This window comes from Canis aureus, chromosome 15, assembly GCF_053574225.1.
Source record: "Canis aureus isolate CA01 chromosome 15, VMU_Caureus_v.1.0, whole genome shotgun sequence".
Lineage (NCBI taxonomy): Eukaryota > Metazoa > Chordata > Mammalia > Carnivora > Canidae > Canis > Canis aureus.
In genome coordinates this window covers 67,255,514-67,281,878 of record NC_135625.1, presented here as the reverse complement: position 1 = coordinate 67,281,878, position 26,365 = coordinate 67,255,514, and the positions used below count along the sequence as shown (strand labels likewise).

At 50.5% G+C, this 26,365-nt stretch overlaps 1 protein-coding gene across 2 annotated transcripts in view; it reads right to left on the bottom strand.

Annotated features, from left to right (window-relative positions):
* ADCY1 (adenylate cyclase 1) overlaps window positions 1-26,365 on the bottom strand; it is a 101,898-nt gene that overhangs the window by 20,241 nt on the left and 55,292 nt on the right. Inside the window, exons 9-14 of one of the 2 annotated variants that reach the window (XM_077850326.1) lie at window positions 21,317-21,511; window positions 21,079-21,176; window positions 20,215-20,299; window positions 15,155-15,244; window positions 14,315-14,571; window positions 13,962-14,088 (exon numbers count right to left, since the gene is read on the bottom strand). In XM_077850326.1, coding sequence (XP_077706452.1) covers window positions 13,962-14,088; window positions 14,315-14,571; window positions 15,155-15,244; window positions 20,215-20,299; window positions 21,079-21,176; window positions 21,317-21,511 — 852 coding nt within the window. The remainder of the gene's footprint in view (window positions 1-13,961; window positions 14,089-14,314; window positions 14,572-15,154; window positions 15,245-20,214; window positions 20,300-21,078; window positions 21,177-21,316; window positions 21,512-26,365) is intronic. The other variant, XM_077850327.1, reaches the window with a different exon arrangement.

Genomic DNA, 26,365 nt, shown 5'->3' with positions numbered 1-26,365 from the left:
TGGCGCCTGCCTTTGGCCCAGGGCGCGATCCTGGGGACCCGGGATCGAATCCCACATCGGGCTCCCGGTGCATGGAGCCTGCTTCTCCCTCTGCCTGTGTCTCTGCCTCTCTCTCTTTCTCTCTTTGTGACTATCATAAATAAAAAAAAAATAAAAATAAAAATAAAAATTAGCAGACAGGGAAGCAGAAAACTATAGCTCATAACTAAGAGTTGACAACTATCAGTTGACATCGACCTACAGGCGTACAGTCGGTGGTCTGAGTTAAACAATTTGTTAAAAAAACTGGAGGAAAGGTGCCTGGGTGGCTCAGTGGTTGGCTTTCTCCCTTTGGCTCAGGTTGTGATCCCAGGGTCCTGGGATCAAGTCCCCCATCAGATTCCCTACAGGGAGCCTACCTCTCCCTCTGCCTGTCTCTCTTGTGAATAAATAAAACCTTAAAAAAAAAAAAAGCTGGAGGAAACATGGTAAGTAGATACAGAGGAGATGTGAAAGAGACCCAAATCTACATTCTAAAAATGAAAACTACAAAATCTGAGATGGGAAATGCACAGACGGGATTAGCAAAAGTAATATTAGGTGCTGCGGCAGAAATGAGGATAAACGTGAAAAACACCAAATGTGGAAGGCACTGAGAAGAGGGAGAAACAGAGTGTGCCCAAAGCATGAGAGAGGTGTGGGACACCGTCCAGATACCTAATGCACACACAGGCAAGGCCCTTGAAGGACAGAGACAGAAAAACATCAGAAGAAATAAGGGATGAAATTTTTCCAAATTTACTAAAATCTATAAACGCACAGATCCAAGATGCTCCAAACCTCAAGCAAAAAATGACATCAGGGTACATCACAATCAAGCCACTTAAAACCAGGAATAAAGAGAAAATCTTCAAAAGCCACCAGATACAAGGACACATTTACTCACAGAAAGATGGTGGTTGATGAATCGCTGGAAGCAATGCCAGACAAGAGACAAGAGATTATCTTTAAAATGTGAAAGGGAAAAGGATCGTCAACCTACAGACCTATAGCACACTTATCTTTCAATCATGAAGGCAAAATAAAGATGTTTCCAGACACATGAGAGTTGGAAGAATGAATTGCCAACAGACCTGCAAGAAATGTTAAAAGTGATCCTTCAGGAAGAAGGCGGGTACCAGATGGAAACCTAGATCTTCACCAAAGAATGACAAGCACCAGAATTCACAACTCTGTAGATACATAAAAATACCACTTCTTTGCATAAAATATCCTTAAAATACAATTAAATAAATTTATGGTGGAAAATATATTTTGGAGTTTATTGTATATTTCCAAATAAGATCTATGATGTCTGTACCAAAAACTTAGGATGGGAGAAAGATGTATGCTGTTGTAGGTAGAATAACATCAACTAAAGAGAGACAATAATAAGTATTCACTGAAATAATACCACAGGGGGTGGGGGGCGCTAAGATGGTGGAATAGGAGGAGGACCCCATTCTTGCCTCGTCCCTCAAACACAGCTAGATACGTATCAACTCATTCTGAACACCCAAGAAGTCAATCTAGGACTGACAACAAACTGCACAAGAGGGAGAGAAAAGGCCACATCATGGATGGTAGAAGGTGGGGAGATGTGGTTTGGGGAGAAACAGATTATGGGCACTGCAGTGGGGAAAGAACCCTGGTCACAGAGTCAGGCAACAGACAGACGGGGGTGGGAGGGTGGGCACACAGGCCTATGCACAGGAACAACTCCCCAAAGCCAATGATGGGGAAAACAAGAGAGGCTGATTTTCACAAGATTTTACAACTGGCGGGATTCAAAGACTGGAGTTCTAGAGGTCCACAGTGTGGCCAGTATGGAGCCCGGTGGGCACTGCAGTGAGCACCCCTATGGAGAAGGAAGGTGCAGAGCCCGGGAGTGGAGGGCACAATTGGAGAATCCCCTAGGACACACTGGGAAAGACAGTTCCCCCTTCTTGGAGCACATCTGGGAGAAGTGTCACGGCTTCTCCCGGGACAAAAGACTTGCATGCATCAGTTCTCTCCCCAACCCGTCAGCATAAACTAACTTCAGTAAGCAGCACAGCACCAGCACTGGCAGCCTAAACCAAGCCCTGCCCCCTGTGGTGCAGGCGCTGCTTTTCCTGGGCGAGTGAGCCTGAGAAGCAGAACAGTGGGTCCCTCCCCAAGAAAACCAGCACAAACCCCCTGCACACACCACATCTAAAGACCACAGAATGCCGCAAAGCTTCAGCTCTAGTGCAAACAGGATCTAGCCTCTTTTAACAAGCAGACCAGAGCACACCTAGTTAAAACTTGCCACATGCTGGACAAGGTCCAAACACTGCCCACTGCAGGCAAGGAGACACTCTGCAGACAACTGGCATGAAGGATGCAGCCGCCAGAACACCGCAGCACAGTGCACACAGCACACACCAGGACACTTCCTGAATCCCAGGCCCTGGACATTATATGACCTCTTCTTCATAAAGCCACTACTCTCAGGAGCAGGAAACATACCAGGCTTTCCTAACACATAAAAGACAGAGACTGAGACAAAATGCCAAAACAGAGGAATTCATTCCAAATGAAACAAGGAAAGGTCATAGCCAGGGATCAAAGCAGATGTAAGTACTGATCCAGAATTTAAAGCAACAATCATAAGGATATTAGCTAGGCCTGAGAAAAGCATAGAGGACACCAGAGAGTCTCTTACTGCAGAGATCAAAGACCTAAAACCTAGCCATGCCAAAATAAAAAAATTATAGCTGAAAACTTCCCTAATTTAGGGAAGGAAACAGACATGCAAATCCAGGAGAAACAGAGAACTTCCATCAAAATCAGCAAAAGCAGGCCAACACCAAGACACACTGTAGTTAAATATGGAAAACACAGAGACAAAGAAAAAATCTTAAGAGCAGCAAGAGAAAAGAAGTCCCTAATCTACAAGGGAAGACAAATCGGATTAGCAGCAGATCTATCCACAGAAACTTAGCAGACCAGAAGAGAGCGGCATGATATACTCGATGTGCTGAAAGGGAAAAATCTACAGCCAAGAGGATACTCTATCCAGCAAAGCTGTCATTAAGAATAGGAGAGCCAAAAAAAAAAAAAAAGAAAGAAAGAAAAAAAGAATAGAAAAAAAAATAGGAGAGACAGAGTTTCCCAGACAAACAGAAACTAAAGTAGTTTGTGACCACTAAACCTGCTGGGCAAGAAATATTAAAGGGGACTCTCAGTGGGAAAGACCAAAAGTGACAAAGACTAGAAAGGTACAGAGTAAAGTCTCTGTAAACAAGACTTTACAGGTAATATACTGGCACTAAACTTATATCTATCAATAATTATTCTGAATGCAAGTGGACTAAATGTTCCAACCAAAATACATAGGGTATCAGAATGGATTTTAAAAAGACCCATTGATATGTTGCCTATAAGAGCCTCATTTTGGACCTAAAGACACCTGCAGATTGAAAGCAAGGGGATGGAGAACCATCGGACATCAAAAGAAAGCTGGTGTAGCCATCCTTACATCAGACAAACTAGATTTTATTTTTTTTATAAGATTTTATTTATTTATTCATGAGAGACACACAGACAGAGAGAGAGAGAGAGAGAGAGAATGAGAGAAGCAGAGACACAGGCAGAGAGAGAAGCAGGCCCCACGCAGGGAGCCTGATGTGGGACTTGACCCCGGGTCTCCAGGATCACGCCCTGGACCGAAGGCAGGTGCTAAACCGTTGAGCCACCCAGGCTGCCCAGACAAACTAGATTTTAAACCAAAGACTGTAAATGGAGATGAAGAAGGACACTATATCATAATAAAGAGGTCTATCCATCAAGAAGATCTACAATTGTAAGTAGTCATGCTCTCAACTTGGAGGCACTTAGATATATAAATCAATTAATAACAAACATGGAGGAACTCATTGATAATAATACAAAAATAGTAGGGGCCTTCAACACCCCATTCACAGCAATGGACAGATTATCTCAGCAGAAAATCAACAAGGAAACAATGGCTTTGATTGACACACTGGATCAGATGGACTTCACAAATTCATTCAGAACATTCCATCCTACAGCAGCAGAATACACATTCTTTTCAAGTGCCCATGGAACATTCTCCGGAATAGATCACGTCACAAATCAGGCCTCAATGAGTACAAAAAGATTGAGATCATACCATGAATATTTTCTGACCACAACATTATGAAACTTGAAGTCAACCATAAGAAAAATTTGGAAAGAACACAAATATATGGAGGTTGAAGAACATCCTACTAAAGAACGAACAGGTTAACCAGGAAATAAAAGATAAAATAAAAAATACATGGAAACAAATGAAATGAAAACACAACAGTCCAAACCTTTGGGATGCAGCAAAGGCAGTCGTAAGACGGAAGTATGTGGCAATGCAGGCCTTCCTCAAGAAGCAAGAAATTTTTCAAATACACAATCTAACTTTACACATAAAGGAACTAGAAAAGGAACAGCAAATAAAAACCTAATGCCACAAAACAAAACAAAACAAAACAAAACCTAATGCCTCCAGAAGAGGGGAAATAATAAAGATTAGAACAGAAATAAATGATTCAGAAATAAACAAAACCAGTAGAACAGATCAATTAAACCAGAAGCTGATTCTTTGAAATAACTAATAAAAGTGATAAACCCCATGGCAGACTTATCAAAAAGAAAAAAGGGCTCAAAGAAATAAAATCACAAATCAGGGAGGAGAAATAACCACCAACATCACAGAAAAGCAATTAAAAGAGAATATTATGAAAATTATATGCCAATAAATTGGGCAATCTGGAAGAAATGGATAAATTCCTACAAACATATAAACTATCAAAAGTGAAACAGGAAGAAATAGAAAACTTGAACAGACCCATAACCAGCAAAGGATTGAATCAGTCATCAAATATCTTCCAAAAAACATTAGGGCCAAATGGCTTCTCAGGGGGATCCCTGGGTGGCACAGCGGTTTGGCGCCTCCCTTTGGCCCAGGGAGCAACCCTGGAGACCCGGGATCGAATCCCACGTCGGGCTCCCGGTGCATGGAGCCTGCTTCTCCCTCTGCCTGTGTCTCTGCCTCTCTCTCTCTCTCTCTCTCTCTGTGGCTATCATAAGTAAATTTAAAAAAATTAAAAAAAAAAAAACAAATGGCTTCTCAGGGGAATTATACCAGACATTTAAAGAAGAGTTAATACCTATTCTCAAGTTGTTCCAAAAAACAGAAATGGAAGGAAAATCTCCAAACTCCTTCCACAAGGTTCACATTACCTTGATCCCAAAACCAAGGACTCTAGTAAAAAAGAGATCTATGGGCCAAAATCCCTGATGAACATGGATGTAAAAACAAGATACTGGCAAATCCAATCAATAGTATATTAAAAGAATCATTCACCACAATTCAGCGGGATTTATTCCTGGCTTGCAATTGCAAGAGTGGCTCAATATTTGCAAATCAATCAGTGTGATACAGCCCATTAATAAGGAAAGGATAAGAGCCATATGATCCTCTCAATAGACACAGAAAAAGCATTTGACAAAATACAGCATCCTTTCCTGAAAAAAAACCTCAACAAAATAGAGACAGAGGGAACATACCTCAACGTCATAAAAGCTATACACAAAAAAAACCCCACAGTTAATATCATCCTCAATGAGGAGGAGAGCTTCTCCTCTACAGGCAGGAACAAGACAGGGATGTCCACTCCCACCACTGATATTCAACATAGTCCTGGAAGTCCTCGCCTCAGCAATCAGACAACAAAAAGAAACAAAATCGGTAAGGAAGAAGTCAAACTTTCACTATTTACAGAAGGCATGATACTTTATGTAGAAAACCCAAAAGAGTCCACCAAAAAACTGCTAGAACTGATACACAAATTCAGGAAAGCACAGGATACAATGTCAACGTACAGAAATCTGTTGTATTCTTGTACACCAGTAATGCAGCAGAAAGAGAAATCAAGGAATTGATTCCATTTACGATTGTGCCAAAAAACATATGATACCCAGCAATAAATCTAACCAAAGAGGCAAAAGATCTATACTCTTAAAGCTATAGAACACTCATGAAAGAAACTGAAACGAACACAAAGGAATGGAAAAAATTGCATGCTCATGGATTTGAAGAACACATATGGTTAAAATATCTATACTACCCAAAGCAATCCACACATGTAATGTAATTCGTATCAAAATACCACCAGCACTTTTTACAGAGCTAGAACAAACAATCCCCAAATTTGTATGGAACCACAGAAAAACCCAAATAGCTAAAGCAATCTTGAAAAAGAAAGCAAAGTGGGAGGCATCACAATTCTGGACTTCAAGCTGTTATTACAAAGCTGCGATCAAGACACTATGGTACTGGCACAAAAATAGACACATAGATCAGCGGAACAGAATTGAGAGCCCAGAAATGGATCCTCAACTCTATGGTCAACGAATCCTTAACAAAGCAAGAGAGAATATCCTATGGAAAAAAAGACCGTCTCTTCAGCAAATGGCGTAGGGAAAACTGGACAACCACATGCAGAAGAATGAAACTGGACCACTTTCTTACATACTACAGACCAATTAATTTATTCAAAATAAATTTGAAACCATAAAAATCCCAGAAGAGAAACAGAGTAACCTCCCTGATATTGGCCATAGTAATTTCTTCCTAGACATGTCTCCAGAGGAAAGGGAAACAAAGCTAAAAGTGAACTATTGGGACTTCATCAAGATAAAAATCTTCTGCACAATGAAGGAAACAATCAATGAAACTAAAAGGCAGCCTACAGAATGGGACAAGATGTTTACAAATGACATACCTGATAAAGGGTTATGATCCAAAATCTATAGAGAACTTATCAAACTCAACACACCAAAAAACAAATAATCCAGCTAGGAAATAGGCAGAAGACACAAATAGACATTTTTCCAAATAAGCCACACAGATGGCCAACAGACACATGAAAAGATATTCAACATCACTCATCATCAGGGGAATACAAATCAAACCATGATGAGACATCATCTCACACCTGTCAGAATGGCCAAAATTAACAACACAAGAAGCAACAAGTGTCGGTGAGTAGGTAAAGAAAGGAGAACCCTCTTTCATTGCTGGTGGGAATGAAAACTGGTACAGCCACTCTGGAAAACAGTATGGAGTTTCCTCAAAGACTTAAAATAGTACTACCCTAAGATCCAGCAATTGCACTACTAGGTATTTACCCAAAAGATACAAAAATACTGATTCGAAGGGGTATATGCCCCCTGATGTTTATAGCAGCATTATCAACAATAGCCAAACTATCAAGAGAGCCTAAATGTTTATCAACGTGCATGGATAAAGATGTGGTCTCACCCCAGTGAGAATGGTGAAAATTAACAAGACAGGAAACAACACACGTTGGAGAGGATGTAGAGAGAGGGGGACCCTCCTCCCACTGTTGGTGGGAACGTGAACTGGTGCAGCCACTCTGGAAAACTGTGTGGAGGCTCCTCAAGAAGTTAAAAATAGAGCTACCCTACGGCCCAGCAACTGCACTGCTGGGGATTTACCCCAAAGATACAGATGCAGTGAAATGCTGGGACACCTGCACCCCGATGTTTACAGCAGCAATGTCCAAAATAGCCACACTGTGGAAGGAGCTGAGATGTCCTTCAACAGATGAATGGATAAAGATGCGGTCTATGTATACGATGGAATATTACTCCGCCATCAGAAAGGACAAATACCCACCATTTGCTTCGATGTGGATGGAACTGGAAGGTATTATGATGAGTGAAAAAGTCAACTGGAGAAGGACAATCATCATATGGTTTCACTCATATGTGGAATATAAGAAACAGTGAAAGAGATTATAAGGAAAAGGAGGGGAACTGAGCGAGAAAAATTAGAGAGGGAGACAAACCGTGAGAGACTCCTAACTCTGGGAAAGAAACAAAGGGTTGCAGAAGGGGAGGTGGGTAGGGGAATGGGGTAGCTGGGTGACTGAGGAGGGCACTTGGTTGGACGACCACTGGATGTTATACTATATGGTGGAAAATCGAATTTTAATAAAAACAAACGTAAAAACAAAAACAAAAAAGATGTGGTCTACATATACAATGGAATACTACTGGGCCATCCAAAAAGAATGAAATCTTGCCATTTGCAACATCCTGGATGGAGCTAGAGCGTATTATGCTAAGTGAAATAAGTAAAAAAGAGATCTATGGGCCAAAATCCCTGATGAACATGGATGTAAAAACAAGATACTGGCAAATCCAATCAATAGTATATTAAGAGAAAGACAGAGAAAGACAAACACCATATAATTTCACTCATGTATGGAATGTAAGAAATGAAACAGATGAACACAGGGAGAGAAAAGAGAGAGACGCAAACCAGGAAACAGATTCTTAGTTACAGAGAACACGCTGAGGGTTGCTGAGGCGAGGGGGGAGAGGGAGTGGGTATTAAGGAGGGCACCTGTGATGAGCACTGAGCATTATGTGTAAGTGATGGATCACTAAATTCTACCCTTGAAACTAATAATAGCTATATTTAACCATCGAATTTATATAAAAACTTGAAACCTAAAAGAAATAATACTTCAAAGAATGCAGCTAATAAAAAGAGGAAGGGAAAAAGAAGAGGGAAAGCAAGAGAGACAAATGAATTATAACTATTAATAAAGTAATCAATACTAATTATAAATGGAATAATAAATACTCTTTTATATTTTAATAGAATAACAAAAATATTTAATCCAAAGCAGCCAGAAAAAGAGGGAAAAAACCACAAAGAACAGATGGGCAGACATGACAAATAGGAGACAGCAAGATAAAAGATTAAAATCCAATGCATCAATAATCATATTAATTATAAATGGTCTGAACAGCTCAATTTAAAAAGCAGAGATTTATAAGTTGGATAAGAAGGCAAGGTCCAATTGTATGTTGGTCCAATTTTGTTTTGCTTATGAGAAACCCACCTTAAGTAAAAAGATATAAATAAGTTAAAAGTAAAATGATGGGAAAAATATATAAAGGGAGCAGGATTACCTATATAATATCATGTAAAGTATATTGCAGAGCCAAGCACATTACCTGGGAAAAGCAGCTCTTTCCATAGTGATAAAGGGGACAAAGGTTCCAACTTACCAAGAGGACATCCTCATCCTAAACATTTATTATGCACCTAATAATGAATTGCCAAAATACACGAAGGAAAAATTGGTAGAACCGCACAAAATTCTGTCTATGGGTACAACGGGAGATTTCAACATCATTCTCTCAAAAATTGGTAGAATATCTGGGCATAAAGTCCATTAGGGCATAGAAGACCTATGAGCATCCTCGGCCAGGGTGGCCTCATTGGCATTCATGAAACACACCATCGAAAAAAATAAAAAATTAAAAAATTAAAATAAATTTTTAAAAACCACACCATCCAACAGCCACAAAATGGAACATGGATGATAGAATTCTCAAGAATCAGTTCAGCAGCTTAACTGAGCCACCCACATGCCCCTCTTTCTCAAGAAATCTAAAAGAAGTCAAGGCATAATCTCTGACCACAGTACAACTAAGGAAAAGTCAGTAACAGAAAGATCCCTGGGAAATTTTCAACAAAAGAATGTATGTCTTCATAACTCTTGGTCTGAAGAAGAAGAAGAAGAAGAAGAACAACAACAACAACAACAACAACAAAGATCTTTGAGCCAAAGGAAAATGAAATGACATTTAATGTCAAAATTTGTGAATTAAGCAGCACTTGGAGGAAAATGTATAATAAAACCACTGAGTTAGAGAAAGTACAAATCATCTTGAGAAACTAGAGAATATGAGTAAATTAACCCCAAAGTTATCAGAAGAAAATAAAGATCAGAGTAGAATTCAATGACATTGGAAACTCAAAAGAGAAAGATCAGTAAGACCAAAAGCTATTTCTTGAGATCAATAAAATGTATCAACTTCTAGTCACATTGATCAAAAAAAAAAAAAAAAAAGAGTCTACACAATCCTACATCAGGAGAGAGGGGATGTCACAACAAATCCTACAAATGGTAAAGTGGGTAAGAAGGGAATAGTAAAGACAAGTTTGTGATAATCGAATGAACAACATCCAGGGAATAACATAAGTTCCCAAAGCTACCTCAAAAAAGAAAAAAAAAAAAAAAAAAAAAGGAAAGCATGGCCCTTTATCTTTAGAGAAGTTCATTTTAGTTAAAACCTTCCTACTCTAAAGATAGACGTACAAATCGAAGCCGAAGGGCTTCACTTCCCAAAACGTCTGAGGAAGAAATGGCACCAATTCTACGAACTCTTCCAGAAACCCGCAAAGGAAGGAACAGGTCCCCACTGGTGAGGCCTGCTTCGCTCTGACCTCAAAGCCTTGTCTGGCCTAGAAAATGAGAGAACAACCTATATGTTGGCAAACTGAACACCAATAAAAAATAAATTCACAAAAATAAATAAATAAATAAATACATACATAAATAAATAAATAAAAATTAAAAAAAGAAAATGAGAGAACAACCTATATGTTGGCAAACTGAACACCAATAGAAAATAAATCCACGAAAATAAATAAATAAATAAATAAATAAATAAATAAATAAATTTTTAAAAAGAATGAGAACAACCTATATGTTGGCAAATTGAACACCAACAGAAAATAAATTTACAAAAATAAATAAGTAAATAAATGAATGAATGAACGAATAAATAAATACATAAATAAATAAATAAATAAATAAAAGACAATGAGAGAACTACATTATTCACGAGCGCCGACGCACATCCCCTTACCACGTTTTGGCAAAGCGAATCCAACAACACACAGAACCGTTCCCGCATGACAGGCAAGGCCACGCCGGGCCACCTTCCCTCCGAGTGCCGCCAATACGGCGCCACCACCGACGGGAATCACCCTCCCGAGACAGGCATTCCCTGAGCAGGAACAAGTTGCCCTACTATCATCCAAACTAAGGTCGCATCCCGATCGTCTGGGGAATCCAAAGGAAACACGGCTCTGGCACACATGCAGGCTCCTGTGACCACCCGGGGTCTGAAAATAATTAACCCCCAGGCCTGGCCTGACCGTTCCACAACGGCGTGAGACACTGTGATGTCTGCGTGACAGGCTTACGGACCCACAGGGCAAGCGGGCAAAGTCGAGAAATGTCCTTGTTTTGCTGGGTTTACAGGAAGGTGAGGTGCCCTTTCCCGTTACACGTCCTTGGGAAAATATGTCAGTGTGTCGCATGTAGGCACCCCTTCCCAGTGACGCGTGGAGGGTCTCCCTGCCACTGAGCTCCCCGGAAAACTCACCGAGAGGTGGGGGCCCGGGGTGTTGTCAGTGGGGAACCCCAGGGCAGGCCCAAACACTGGGCTTACACCATCTAAAGGGACACCGAGAAGAGCACCTGCCAACCCAGACGGGGCACCGCAGCCTCTGTCTGTGGCGCTGGCCGCACGGCAGGTGCCTGGTGAACAAGCCGGAAGCCAGATGCGCACACGCCAGGCCAACCCGGCTCTCCAGCGCACCCTGACTGCTCTCCTCAAGCTGAGTAGCTAATCACAACTAAAGACCTGAAACCACACGGGCCAGCTGACCGCGGGGTGGGCACCTCTAGGGACCAGCCAGCCCGGTGCCCCTGGACAGCCAGCCACAGCCAGACAAGGGTCCCCTGAGTCCCCTGGCACAGCCCACGAGAGACGCTGTGCTCCGTCACCTGGTGAGGCTGTGGCAAACAGCAGCGGTCGGGTCTCCCTTCTGGGAGCCCACGTATGCGGCCGTCTGTCTGGCATCGGCTCCGACCTGAGACCTCCGGGCTTGGCCAGGGCGGAGCATCAGCAGGCCCGGGGAGAACGCGGCTGGGCCCCTCCCGGCACGGTCAAGGAGGGCCGGCCGGGTCCCTTGGCTGAAGGCCGTGAGTCTTGTCTGGTGGCCTGCCTCGGGGCGCCTGCAGTGGCCCTAGACCCGCCCATCTCAGGTGAGCCGACGGTCCTACCCCTGACCCACCCAATCCGGGCTGTGGTCGGGCCCTCACGTGGGATGACGGTGGCAGCTCAAGTCCCTTGTGGGACAGAGCCAGCATCGGGGGCGTACCCCGGTCTGCAGGGAGGCTCAAGCCAGCACTGTACACCCGCCCCCCCAGGGCGCCCCAGCCCCATGGACAGGGGTCCAGAGGGCTCAGCATTCCAGGGCCTCTGCCCACCCAGAACCCAGAATCCAGGTGTACGGTGAAGACGGCACCGGGCAGTGAGCCCCTCAGATCAGGGGTCTCCCCAGGACTCGGGGGCGTGGGCTGCCCAGAGTAGACGCGGGTTGGGCAATGAGCAGAAACACACATCCGCGGGGATGGGGCGGCAGACGTAGGGAGTGACCGCTGCTGGGGACAGGGCTCTCTGGGAACGTGAAGATGCTCTACACTGACCATTGCGACGGCGGCCCAAGTCTGTAAATACACTGGAAACCACCGAACCGTATACTTTACAGGAATGAAGCGTGAAGAGAGTGGTTTTAACCTCAGTGCAGGTGTTACGCAGAAAAGAATAATTAGGCTGTTGCTCCCCAGCATATGGACGTGTGTGCAGACTCCCTATGTACTCGGGTGCGCACACGTGCACGCACACGGGTCTTCCCTCCTCTGTCTACCCAGAGGAACGGGATCACCCCTCACAGTCCCGAACACGCATCCTGCCCGGACATCCGTAGCCGGGACCTGTCTTTCCCAGGTTAACAAAACCAGAGAAGAAGTATCAGACTGGCTCCTGCAGGTGGAGCGTCCCAAGAGATGAACAAGGCGGCGTCCGGAGGCCGCCCAGCCGCACCGAGCGCTCACTGCGTGCCAGGCCCGCCACCAAGCCAGTCCTGGTGGGGAACTAATCACTATATCCCCACCCAGGCTGGAAGGTTTTATGTGTCACTCGGACCAGGCCACAGGGCGCCCACACGGCCACCAAACATCACTTCCAGGTGTCCGTGCTGGTCTCTGCAGCCCATGGTCTTCTTCGGCGAGGGCGACCTCACCCCCCAATCCTCTGGGCTCCACCTGTCTGGCATCGAACACTGGCTCTCCCTGCATCCTGGTCCCCAGGGGGGCCCCAGGCTGGACACGGGGCTCCCAGGATGAGGCGACTGCCCCCCTGCTCCGGACACCACCCAGACCCTGGCTCCTCCCCGCTGGGCCATGTACCAGCCACCCGGGCCCAAGCACGTCACATCACTGCCCTGCTCCCCACCTGCAGGCCCATGCTCTGGGCAGGGCTGCCATGAAGACCAGACACAATTAAATGCCTCAGACGCTAGAGAGCAACTTCGTAATACATCAGGATTAGAAAGCTCCTGAGAGCTCGCATCCACCGTCTCTGTTCTAGGGCGTGCCCCCTGCCCACTTCTAGCCGGGGAAGCCAAGGGAGGCCCTCCACCCAGGGTCCAGACGTCTGCAAGTGGCACGGGTGGACTTGTCCAGCAGGCCGGAAGGCCTCCCATCCAGAGGCGAGGGGGGCCCCTCGCGCATGCCCGGCTGGCCCAGACATGCACCGGTGTGCTGGTCACCTGGCAGGTGCACAGCCCACGCCTCCGGTAGTCATCCCCTCCCTCCCCGGGCTCGGGGCTGACAGCTCGCATACCTGCACCAGCACACCTACTAACTTGGGTGGGCGGTGCAAGAGTCAGTGTTTTCTGGACACTCCCATGACCCTGGGGAGACCCGCTGTCCCGTGCAGCGCAGCAAAGGCTGAGCCACTCTGCGCGGCAGCCCTACTGCCAGACGCCTCTGGGGATGGGGAGCTCACTGCTCAGGATGCCACCAAACTCCTGTGCCTGTCAGGCGCGGCTCATGGGGCTGTGCCCAGCTTCCCCTGGTCCCCGTCCTGCCCCAGCACTAGCCCCTCCACCCGCACGGCCCCTCCCCAGGGGCTCCTTTGCCGCACCCCACCCTCCGTGGAGCACACGGAGCGCCTCTTGCCTGTGCCGTCCAGAGGTAGTCCAGCCGCAGCTTGACGTCCACCTGCCGGGCGTGCAGGGCCAGCGTGCACGAGAACAGCAGGATGGCCATGATGGGCTCGAAGCTGCGCCCGGACACCGCGCTGCCCCTGGGGGGGTCGGGGGGGTGAGGAGGGAAACCTCTTCAGTACCAAGACCCGTCCACGTGCCCCCGGGGCAGGCCAGTCGGCAGCACCTGCCACCGGCCCGGCTGCAGCACCTCCCGCCCGAACTGAGGCTTCGCTGGCCCTGGGCCCAAATGGACACACGGAGAAGCCGCGGAAGCAGGCAGCACCCGACGCGTGTGTCAGGGGGGCCCGGCAGCAGCGCACCTACCCCGAGGCCCGGGTGTAGCCGCTGAGCTCCAGGACCAGGATGTAGGATGCGGTGAGCACGAGGAGCAGGATCATTTTGGGCAGGGAGGACACTCGCAGGAAGATGGCCAGTGGGAGCGTGCCCACCAGGCCGCAGAGCAGAGCGTGGGGCGCAGACTCGCAGGGCGCAGCGGGCAGCAGTGCGCTCTGGCCGCCGGGCGTCAGGACCACCAGGGTCCTGTTGGGGCTGGAGCTCCAGGCCCAGGGCAGACAGCCCACCTGGAGGGGGCGGAGGGGTGGAGGGGGCAGGGGCGGAGGGGGAGGGGGAGGAGGGGGCGGGGGTGAAGGGGGAGGAGGAGCAGAGAAAGCAGGGCCAGAGGAGGCAGGGGCAGAGGGGGCAGGGGAGGAGGAGCCAGGGGCAGAAGAGCAGGGGTGGAGGGGCAGGGGAGGAGGAGCCAGGGGCAGGGGTGGCAGGGAGACAGGGGCTCAGGACCAGCTGCTCTCAGCCCCACCTGCACCCCCCACCCGCTGCTACAGTTTCCTATGGGAAGGAGGGGATGCCCCCAGGTGCCGCCCGCCCCCCCTTGCTGTGCCCTCCAGGCTCCTCCCAGTGTAGGCTGGGAGAAGCAAGAGACCCCCTCGCCCCCCAGACCGCCCGTGCCCTCTCGGCCCCCCTACCGTCACTGCGGCCCTGCCTCCCTCCTGGTACTCAGCGCCCCACCCCTGCCCTGACTCCTGCCCCAGCTTCTACTGCGCACTGGGGAGGGGCTGGGTGTCCCTTCACCCGGAGACAGCCCCCCTCAGCCCTGCACACCTCGCGGGGCTCCCCCCGCAACACCCTGCCGCCTGCGGACATGCTCACCACACATCCTTGGGCCACGGAGTAGATCAAGACCACTATGAAAATACACAAGACGGTGCGGATCTGGATGGTCAGGCATCCGGGAAAACACTGGACAATAAAACACATTACTGTGAACACAGGCGTTTCTTAGAGTTGGTTCGGGTCGCAGGAACGGTCACAGCACAGAATGGGCTGCGCCCTGGTGCCGCTGGTTCCCCACCCAGGCCCCCCCTCCACACATCTCAGCTGTGCCCAGGCTTCCTCTCCCAGGTGACGCTGCCAAAATTAAAAGAAACAAAATCTACTGTCTTTCAGTGAAAAACCACCACACCTGCCACCGTGTGCCCCACGCTGTGATTCTGGCACTGGAATGAACGGATTAATTTGACATTTTTATTGCATTAAATCTTTACTATGTTATGTATTTTTTAAGTTTATATATTGTTATTTATTATATTAAATAACAAGGATTTACACATACTTGTGTCTTTTTTAGGTACTTTAAGTTTTAGGTTATTCACATAGGTTTTACGCTGTTTTTGTTACTAGAAATTTAAAAAAAATTTTTTTTTTATTTATGATACACAGAGAGAGAGAGAGGCAGAGACACAGGCAGAGGGAGAAGCAGGCTCCATGCACCGGGAGCCCGACGTGGGATTCGATCCCGGGTCTCCAGGATCGCGCCCTGGGCCAAAGGCAGGCGCCAAACCGCTGCGCCACCCAGGGATCCCGTTACTAGAAATTTTATTTTAAATCTGTTTGGGGGAACCTGGGCAGCTCAGGTCATGATCTCAGGGTCCTGGGACCGAGTCCCACATCGGGCTCCCGGCTCAGGAAGGAGTCTGCTTCTCCCTCTCCCTCTGCCCGTCCCCGAAATTGTGCTTTCTTGCTCTCTCCCAAATAAATAAAATCTTTTTAAAAGAAAGAAGGCAGCTGAAATACAGTTTGCAATAGTCAACACGTGACTTCGTGGATAAAAGCGCAAAGTTCTTTTTAGATTCACGCTCGTGAAATTCGAAACAAAAACTAAAATAAAGACCGCAGGGACCCTGCACAAGACGCTGACGAGACCCGCAGCCAGCCAGGGCCGGCCCCCTCCGCGGCCCTCCCCTGGGGAAGTCCCAACCCTCCTGTCCCCACCAGCTGGCCTTCCACGTCCTACGCGGCTCCCACGGCGCAGCCTTGGTTCCAGATTCCGTCCGGGATTCCTGAGTCCGACGCTGCCGCACCGCACAGACACGCTGGGCCCCCAGATCTCAGGGAGAGGAGCCCCCTGCAGCGGCGCCAGCCCCGACTGCTCACACCTGGCGCTGGCCACCTCCCTCCCTGTCCAATCTCGTGTCCGCCCCCGGCCGGGACGGAGATGTGCCCACGGACTCTCGCCCGGCCGACAAGGCATACGCAGCTCACGCATTCGCTCAGCAAACATGGGGTAAGGGGGGCTCCTCCCGCTGTGGACATCAGGAGCCCCTGGGAGCACTGCCCAGGCCTGGCCTCTGGTGGCCTCTGGTGACTGGAGGGCCACCGGCCAACGCTCAGCAAGCTGTGCCCGGGGTGCAGGGAGGCTGAAGCGGGAGGCGGCCTGGAGTGTGCAGGCGGGGCTCAGAGGCGGGGGCAGCCTGGGGGGTGGATGCACCGTTCCCATTTGGCAGCCAACTGGCCAAGCGGTGGCGCCTTCCTACGACGATGCTGAACAGAGGACACAATCTGCCCCCGTGGCTCCCCCGGTCTGGCCCTCCTTCCGAGCTCTACTCACTGAAGGCATACGCGGCGGGCGCTAGCCGCTCCCGCATGTCCTACGGATGGGCAGGGACTTACGAGTCCTGGATGCACTCACACAGGACAGCTCTGCTCCCACCGCCCACGTGCCAGCGCCACACGACGCTCTGCAGAAACGAGAGAGCCAGCGAGCCGCCGGGGGCTGGCCTCGGTCACCTCCGACCCGGGGCGCCCGCTGAGCGCCTGTCACTCCGTCCACACTGCGGGCAGCCCGGTTCCACTCCCTCGGCTGCCCGGGCGCTGGCTCCCCCGCACTCACTCCACAGCGCACGGTGACATCCAGGGATCCGGTGTCTTGGGACCCAGGCCTCGGGGCCACTGAGCACAGTGGAGCGCACAGGGCCGGGCACACCGCCTCGCCGGGTGCAGAGAGCATGCCAGGGCTAGGACGCGGGCCCGCAGGAACCACGGGGCGCTATGGCCTCGCGCGACCTGGATCCTCCTCGCGGGCCCTGCTCAGGGTCGCGGACCCCTGCCTGGCCGGGTGCTCCGTGCCAGGACCCCCACCGCACGAGAACGGAGATGTGGGCAGTCATCTGCTCACACTCGCAGGGCCCCAGGGTTCCTGCTACTCACACCCACCCCCCCCCCCGCTAGCCAGGCGTCTCCCCTGCCCCCTGCCCGCCCTGGGGACCTCAAGGCCCACCAGCAACAAGCCCACAGCGGACACAGACCAGCTCGTGGGCCTTCTCCATGCACGAGCTCACAGGCGGGCAGGAGCCCCCAGAGCAGCTGGCTGCCCCGATAGGTGACTCCCAGCCCCAGAGGGACGGGCAGGGACTCAGACGGAGCACGACCAGAACAGTGTGCCAAGGAAGCCACCGCCACAACACACGTATGTGGAGAGACCGGTCTGAGTGGGTGGAAAGTGCCCGTGTCCCGTGTGATCGGCACCCACGGGGACCTCGGCAGACGCGGTGTGATTATGGGGGCGGGGACGGCCCGCTCTGCAGACACAGAGGAGGTGACATTCAGGACACGGGGCCACTCGCCCCAGCCGACCTAACCGCGGCCAGCGCCGAGGCCCAGTGGCCCCCAGAGATGCAGGGAGCCCCCGACCCGCCGAGCTCCTCCCAACCGGGGACCCGGGAAGGGATGCCGGGAACGAGGGTCCCTCCCCGCCCAGTGACAGGCCCCAAAGCCAGCAGACCCCTCGCCCCAGCCATGCTGCTGAGCCCACTGCGGCCCGGCGTTCTCACGGCGGGGGGGGGAGGGGACCCCACGGCCTGGAGCTGCTGCTCTTGCCACGACCCCACCCCCGCCCCATCCTGACGCAGCAGCTTTGCCGACGCAGAAATGGCCTTTTGAAGATTCAGGGATGGTGTCAACTGGGCAGCCGCCCTTGCAGAGCCGGGGCGCATCCTCCTGGGGGCTGGGGCGCTGTCCGGGCCTGGCGGCGCCCCGTGACCCCTGAAACGTTTGTTGAAACGTCAGAACTCTCAGCCTCGGTCATAAACACAGCAAGAGGCGCACGGTAAGACCAGCCCGGATCTGCTGCCTGTGACACGGCACAGGAGGGCCCAGGGTTCCTCCCCCAGTGCCGGCCCCGAAGAGCCACCACCCCTGGCCCACGGCCGCCCAGGCGCAGGGTAGCAGCGTGACTGGAGGGACGGGTTCCTGACCGAGGACTCCAGAGGACCCGGCTCAGCAGCACCAGGTCTTGAAAGCCAGACGGTGGAGGAAGGGGAAGCGGGCGGGCTGCGGCGCCAGGACTCCACGCGCCGGGGCAGGTGATGGCCCCCCAACCGCCCCACGGGACCCCGCCGATAGCGAGCCTGCGGGCCCCTGCCCTGCAGCAAGTGCTGCCCGCAGCCGGGAGCCAGCGGGTGTGTGCGCCCTGGGACCTCCGAGGCCGCGGTCACTGGCCCGGCAGCAGCAGGAGGACGGGACTGACGCCGAAGCTGGGAGCGGGGGTGGCCAGGAACGGGCAGCGGGGCCGCGCCCGCCCGCCACCTGCTTTCTACTCGTGTCGTCTGCTCTCCTGGCCCGCAGCTTCCAGACTCCCCCGGGGACGGGCACCAGCCCAGCCGAGGAGGAAGGCCAGGTCCTGGGGAGGGACCCTCCTACGCGGGGCGCTTGGACACACTGCTCCCTGGGGCTGCCTGGAGACGCCAGGGTGCAGGGAGGGCAGCTCGTGGGCTCTCTGCGGGAGATGCCACGGGAGCTGGCTCTTCTGTTACCTGCGAAGCCACGGTCCCGTCGGCCAGCACGCCCACAGCCCTGCAGGAGCGGGGACTGCCAGCGCGGGTGCTGAGACCCGCCCCCCGTCTCGCCCCCAACTCCTGAGCCTGCGCACGCATTCGCTCACATGCAAAGGGGTAACGCGCTCTTCTGAAAAGTGAACACTGCTGGTCGCAGAGACCGACGTGGGCGCCACCTGCATGCCGCTGGTCACGCGTGGACTCCACGGGGCCTGTCCTAGCTTTGAGGCCGGTCGCTGCTCATCTTCACAGTCAGTTTGCTTATACACTCATGGAGCAAACACATGCGTGGAAAATTGTTGTAATACAGAAAAAAAAAAAAACAGCACATCTGCCCCAAACCCGGGAGAAACCCCCCCAGAAGGAGCTCCTGCTACTCTCCACCACCCCACCCGTCCTGTCAAGAGGACAAGCGGAGGCCACACATGGACCTGCCCAGGTGATGTGCAGGTAAAGGACACAGGCAAATACACATACCTGCCCAGGTGATATACAGATGCAAGACACATGTGTACCTGTCCCAAGCAGAGTGTAAGGCACACACACGCACATACACCTGGATCTAGGTCATGCACAGGTACGGGACATATGCACACACACTCCTGGACCTGAGTGATGTCCAGGTACAGGACACACGCACACATAAGTAGCTGGACCCAGGTGATGTACAGGACACACATGCACACACATCTGGACCACATGGATCATAGGTCAGGGAGAAGTACAACAGGCACCTGGACCCAGGTAATGTGCAGGTACAGGACACAGGCACACAGACACCTGGGCCAGGGGATTGCAGGTCAGGGAGACACACAACAAGCACCTGGACCCAGGTGATGTGCAGGCACAGGACACATGCACACACACTCCTGGACCTCAGTGATGTGCAGATACAGGACACATGCACACATAACTACCTGTATCCAGGTGATATGCAGGTACAGGATACACGCACCCACACACCTCGCGCACACACACACACACACACACACACACACCTGGACCTGAGTGATGTGTAGGTACAGGACACAAGCACACATGCACACATGCACCTGGACCCAGGCAATGGCAGGTCTGGACATACGCTCACACACGCACCTGGACCCGAGTGATGTGCAGGTACAGGACGCAGGCCACCAGGAAGCAGATGCAGAATACCAGGAGCAAGAGGACAACCACGTTCCTAGAACAGAAGATGCAGGGTCACTGCGGGCTGGGGCCAAGCAAGGTGTGCCTGACAAGTGCCCTCGACCTCTCCACCAAGTCCCTTTCTGTCTTCCCCCCAACTCCTAACCAGCGGGGCCCATGGAGAGGTCCTCCCTCATGGAGGACCTGCCGCTGGGCACTGCCCTCCTGGGCCAAGTCATCTGGGAGCAGATTTTCTAGGAAAAGGTTGATCCCCACACGGGGCCATCAGGTGGTCGCCGTGTTTACAGCATCTGGGGACGGAGCAGCTCCCTGTGCTTTCTGGAAACTCTGGAAACCAGAGGAGAGCCACTCCACTAGGGGGTCTAAGAAACTGGCCTCTCTGGAAGGAAAGTGGACTTTCCTCCTGAAAACAAACACTGCCAAACTCACTTGGACTTTGGGTAACTGATTAAATTACGACATTTCTCTTCCTTTCCAGAGGCCACTATTTCTCACTTTAACATATCTGAAGATGACGTGCACCTAGAAATCAACGTCCCTCGAAATCTGTCCTGAAGTCAAGGGTACACGTTGGGTGGATGGAAAGGCGCTGAAAATATCTTGTGTCTTAGGACTGTGTAAATGACACACGAGAACCTGAGCGTGAGCGTCCCACACGTGTGCCACCAGGGCCTGCCTGACGGCTGACTGCAACCAGGGGACAACGGGCTGTGGCTCGTGCGGTCCCGGTGCCAGGGACCACGGGGGCAACGAGCAGATGAGGAAGGACCTCCGGCGCCCTCCTGCCCCGACAGCCAGGCCTGTCACACTTACTGCGGGATGATGAGAAGGTAGACGAGGCCGAAAAGGGCGGTGAGGATGAGCGCCAGCACAACGGCACTGGTGAAATACTCGTCCTGGAGCTGGTGGTACTGGGAGACACGGAGACCGCCCATCAGTGGCTGCAGCTGCCAGGACACACGCAAGGTCCCCGCAGGGGCACCCGAGACCCGGGGACCACGCCGCCTGGAGAGGGGTGGGGGGAGTGGCTCCCGGGGCCCCTGCCACCTACCTTGCGCTCGCGCTCAGCCTGCTTGTACTTCAGGGTGAAGAAGTCCAGGTCTGCCATCTCCAGCTCCATCTGGCGTGCTTCCAGGAGGCGGCCGATGTACCTGTTGACGCGCGTGCCCGGCGTGGTGTAGACGACGTTTGCAGAGAACGATGAGCGGTTTCTGAGTTTCTCCGATGCGGTTCTCAATGCCCTCCGCTGCCGCCATGGAGGGAAAAAAATGTCAAATCCTCCACTTATTGAAGAAAAAGCTCTTCCACTCCCTCAGCCTGCTGTCTGGGGGTGCAGGTGCGGGGCCGAGATGCGGTCGTGCCTCCACCACCTGAGATCCCAGGTGACTTAGCGCATCACTGGCCCTGAGACGCCTGCGTCTGCAAATACGGGCATGCGACGTTTATGTGGCACTCTGTGTGGATGCGGGCGGAACCCAGCACAGAGCAAGAAAACAGAAGTTGGTTCTTGAAAAATATCAATAAAGTTGACAGATCTCCAGCAGGCATGACAAAGAAAAAAAGAAAGAGAGACTAACAAACCTGGGGATGAAACAATTATACTATAGACTCTGCTGACATCAAAAAGGTAATAAGGAAATACTGTGAACAATTACACACCTTAATTTGACGACTCAGATCAATGAACGACTTGGAACACACACGCTACCACAACTCACCTAACATGAAAGATTATGAGATTAGCCCTGTAATTTACTAAAGAAATTCAACTCATAACTGTAAAGTTCCCGAAAAATGAATCTCCAGCTCCAGGTGGCTTCACTGGAGAATTTTACTCAACATTTAAATAAGAATTAATACCAATTCTATATCATCTCTTCCAGAAAACAGAAAAGGTAACACCTTCCAACTCACTTTATATAAAGTCGGAATCATCCTGATACCAAAGCCAGACCGAGACGAGACAAAAAAAGGAACACTACAGGCCATCTCTTTCAATACCGATGCTACAATCCTTAACAAAACAGCAAATAGAATTCGGCAGCCTAAGAACAGAAGCATGCACCATGACCATGAATAGAGATGCAGATCCTTTTACACATCTGCACATCGATGCAATACAGAAAAAATCCCATGGTTTTGTCAATTAACACAGAAAATTTGACAGTTGAATCTGACAAAATTCAACACTCATTCTTGATAAACAAGATCAGAAAACTAGGGAGGGAGGGGAAGTTCTCCAACTTGATGAAGATCTACAGAATACTGACAGCTACTGTCATACTCGCTGGTGAAAGATGGAGTGCTTTCAGCAACCCCAGCCATTGCAATAGGGCAAGAAAAAGAAAAAAAGAACATCAGAAAACTGGCCCTTTGCAGATGCCACAGTGGTGTACATAGAAAATTTTATGTAGGGGAGGAAACAACTCTAGAACAAATGAATTCCATAAGGTCACTGGATACAAGATGAACATAAAAAAGGTATTTCTTGGGGCACCTGGGTGGCTCAGTCAGTTGGGCGTCTGAATCTTGGTTTCAGCTCTGGGCATGATCTCGGGGTCCTGGGATGAAGCTTCACTTTGGGCCCCCTGCTCAGCAGGTAATCTGCTTGAGCTTCTCCTTCTCCCTCTGTTCCTCCCCCTGCTTGTGCACTCTCATTCTCTCTAAAAATAAGTGTATTTCTTAAACTAATAATCAGCATGTGAAGACCAAAGTCAAAATTCAGTGCCATATGTACTCATGGAGAAAAACGAAGTACTAGCTACAAATCTAACACATACACAACTTGTATGCTGAAGACTATATGATACTGATGAAAGAAATCAAAGATTTCAATGAACAAAGGGACACACGTGCTCATCCATGAGAAGACATGACACAGTAAAGCTGTCGATTCTCCTCATATTGATGTGCACAGGTTCTTAAAAAAAAAAGATTTTATTTGCTTATTCATGAGAGACAGTGAAAGAGGCAGAAACCCAGGCAGAGGGACAAGCAGGCTCCATGCAGGGAGCCCAGTGTGGGACTCGATCCCAGAACCCCGGGTCAGGGCCTAAGCCAAAGACAGATGCTCAACCAATGAGCCACCCAGGTGCCCCGCAGTGCATGGGTTTAAGGTAATTCTTATCAAAATCCTAACAGGAATTTTTTCATAGATAGACAGGCTTATCTTAACTACAAATGGAAAAGGAAGGGGATGAGAATAGCTCATTTTTCTCAAAATCACTCAACCCAAGGTTAAGACTGATTGTGTATCTACTCTGGTTGGAGCAGTACAGCACTGGTGACAGGAGAGACACAGAGATCTACAGAATAGAGAGTCCAGAAACAGCCTCACACCAATATGGTCAATGATATTTGACTAACTGCAGAAGTAATTCAATGGAAGAGTCAACAAAGGGTGCTGGACCAACTGGTCATCCCTGCGCAAAAAAAGGAACTCTCAACCTAAACCTCACATGTTATAAAAAGAACTTATCAAACTCAACACCCAAGAAACAAACAATCCAATCCTGAAATGGGCAAAAGACATGAAGAGAAATCTCACAGAGGAAGACATAGACGTGGCTGACAAGCACATGAGAAAATGCTCCGCATCACTGTATTTCCATCAGGGAAATACAGATCAAAACCACAATGAGAGTGAGAATGGGGAACACTGGCCAGACAGGAAACCACAAATGTTGGAGAGGATGTGGAGAAAGGGGAACCCTCCTGCACTTTTGGTGGGAATGTGACCTGGTGCAGCCACCCTGGAAAACTGTGTGGAGCTTCCTCAAAGAGTTAAAACTAGACCTGCCCTACGACCCAGCAATTGCACTGTTGGGGATTTACCCCAAAGATTCAGATGCAGTGAAACACTGGGACACCTGCACCCCAATGTTTCTAGCAGCAATGTCCACAATAGCCACACTGTGGAAGGAGCCTCGGTGTCCATAGAAAGATGATGGATAAAGAAGATGTGGTCTATGTATACAATGGAATATTCCTCAGCCACTAGAAACGACAAATACCCACCATTTGCTTCAACGTGGATGGAACTGGAGGGTATTATGCTGAGTGAAATGAGTCAATCGGAGAAGGACAAACATTATATGGTCTCATTCATTTGGGGAATATAAATAATAGTGAAAGGGAATAAAAGGGAAAGGAGAGAAAATGAGTGGGAAAAATCAGACAAACCACAAACGACCCCTAACTCTGGGAAACGAACAAGGGGTGGAAGAAAGGGAGGTGGGCGGGGGGTGGGGGTGACTGGGTGACGGGCACTGAGGGGGGCACTTGACGGGATGAGCACTGGGTGTTATGCTATATGTTGGCAAATCTAACTTAAATTTAAAAATGTAAAAAAAATAAAAATAAAAATAAAATAAAAAAATAAAAATAAAAGTAAAAATAAAAATATGATAAAATATATGTATATATAAAAGATTAATTCAAAATGCACCATAAGTTTAACCAGAAAACATAGCAGTATAAACTTTTAGAAGAAGAAACATAGCAGTATAAACTTTTAGAAGATAATCTTTAGGGTTTGGGCTACATAGAAAATTCTTAGAACACCAGAAACACAGTCCAGAAAGGAAAAAAATATCAGTAAATCGGACATCTTTGAAATTTGAAACCTCTGTCCTGGGAAAGACACTGTGAACGGGACGGAAAGACAAGCTACACGTGTGACAGTAGAATCAGATCCAGGATTCATCGAGAACTGCGAAAAGTCAACAGTACCAAAAAAAAAAAAAAACAACCCACTCCAATTACAAAGCAGACAGACATTTTGCCAACAAAGAAGAGAAAATATACGGACAGAAAACAAGCACTTGAAAAGGTGGCTGGCATGACGAGCCACCTGGGAGATGCCAATAAACGCAAGTCACTACACATGTGTTAGAACAGCCAACATTTTCTAAAACAGAGACCGCACAAAGCTGGCTGGACGCACAGAAGCTGCGTCTCGCACACGTGGCTGCCGGGAACGTGGTATGGGACGGTCTTTCTGGAAACAGTTTGGCGGTTTCTTAAAAAAAACCAAAAACCAAAAACAAGACCCATCCGCGGCAAAGCTGGGCATCTGTCCCAGATAATAAGCGTTTACGTCCCCACGAAAGAGAACGCAGCGAATGTTGCGGTTTTATTTTTAACAGTCACGGTCGGGAACAAGCTAAACGTCCTTCAACGGGTCCCGCAAACGGTGGCCCGCCCGCCCCACGGAACGCCAGCCGGCCACGGGGGGACGGGGGACCCGGGGCTCCATCCCGAGTGAGGAGGAGCCAGGGTCACGGGGCGCATCCCGGGGTCCACGTCCACGATGTCCTCAGTGCAGAGGTCAGCACGGAGAGCCGTCCGTGGGGGGGGCCGGGGGCTGGGGAGGGGGGCATGTGGCACAGCAGAAGGGGGATCGTGGTGTGAGGGAACGACCCGGGGCACAGCCACACGCACCACCCAGCGGCGCCCGTCACTAGCTCGGGTGCACCCATCCTGGGGAGCCGCGACCTCAGGGAGCTCGCCGGGGGCCCCAGTGTGCACACTGCGTGGCGCCACCGCGGACCTGCGTGCGGCCAGGGTGGCGCATCACCGCCCCCCTCCGGAACTTGGCGAGAACGTGGGACAGGTTAGGACAGAGCCGTCACCCACGACCCCTGCTGGGCAGGTTGCTCCCACGCGACCAGCAGCGGGTCCGTGCTCCACCAGGGCCCAGCTGCTCCGAGGGCAGGACCTCCGCCGCGCCCACCCCACCCCCCCCCGCCCCGCGGCAAGGCCACGCTTTCCCTCTTTGTCGTTCTTCCCTGGACTTTCCACAACAATCGTGTTTCCTCGGAAAACAAGTCAGAGCCAAGGTCACAAGGAAACGTGCCCGTTTTGGTGCAGACTCTGGCCGCCTGAGCCTGTTTCCTGACCTGCCGGAGGGCAGGCTCGAGGCCTGGGTGCAGAGCCCTGGGTGCGGGCCAGCCGTGCAGCCCGAGGGTGCCCCTAACCTCTCTGCTCCAGCTTCCCGGTCTGCGACCCACAACGAGGGGGGGCACGGCGTGCTGCCAGCGGGAAGCATCGGAATCCACGCAGAGACCCAGGTGAGGCAGAGCCGCCGGGAGCAAGAGGC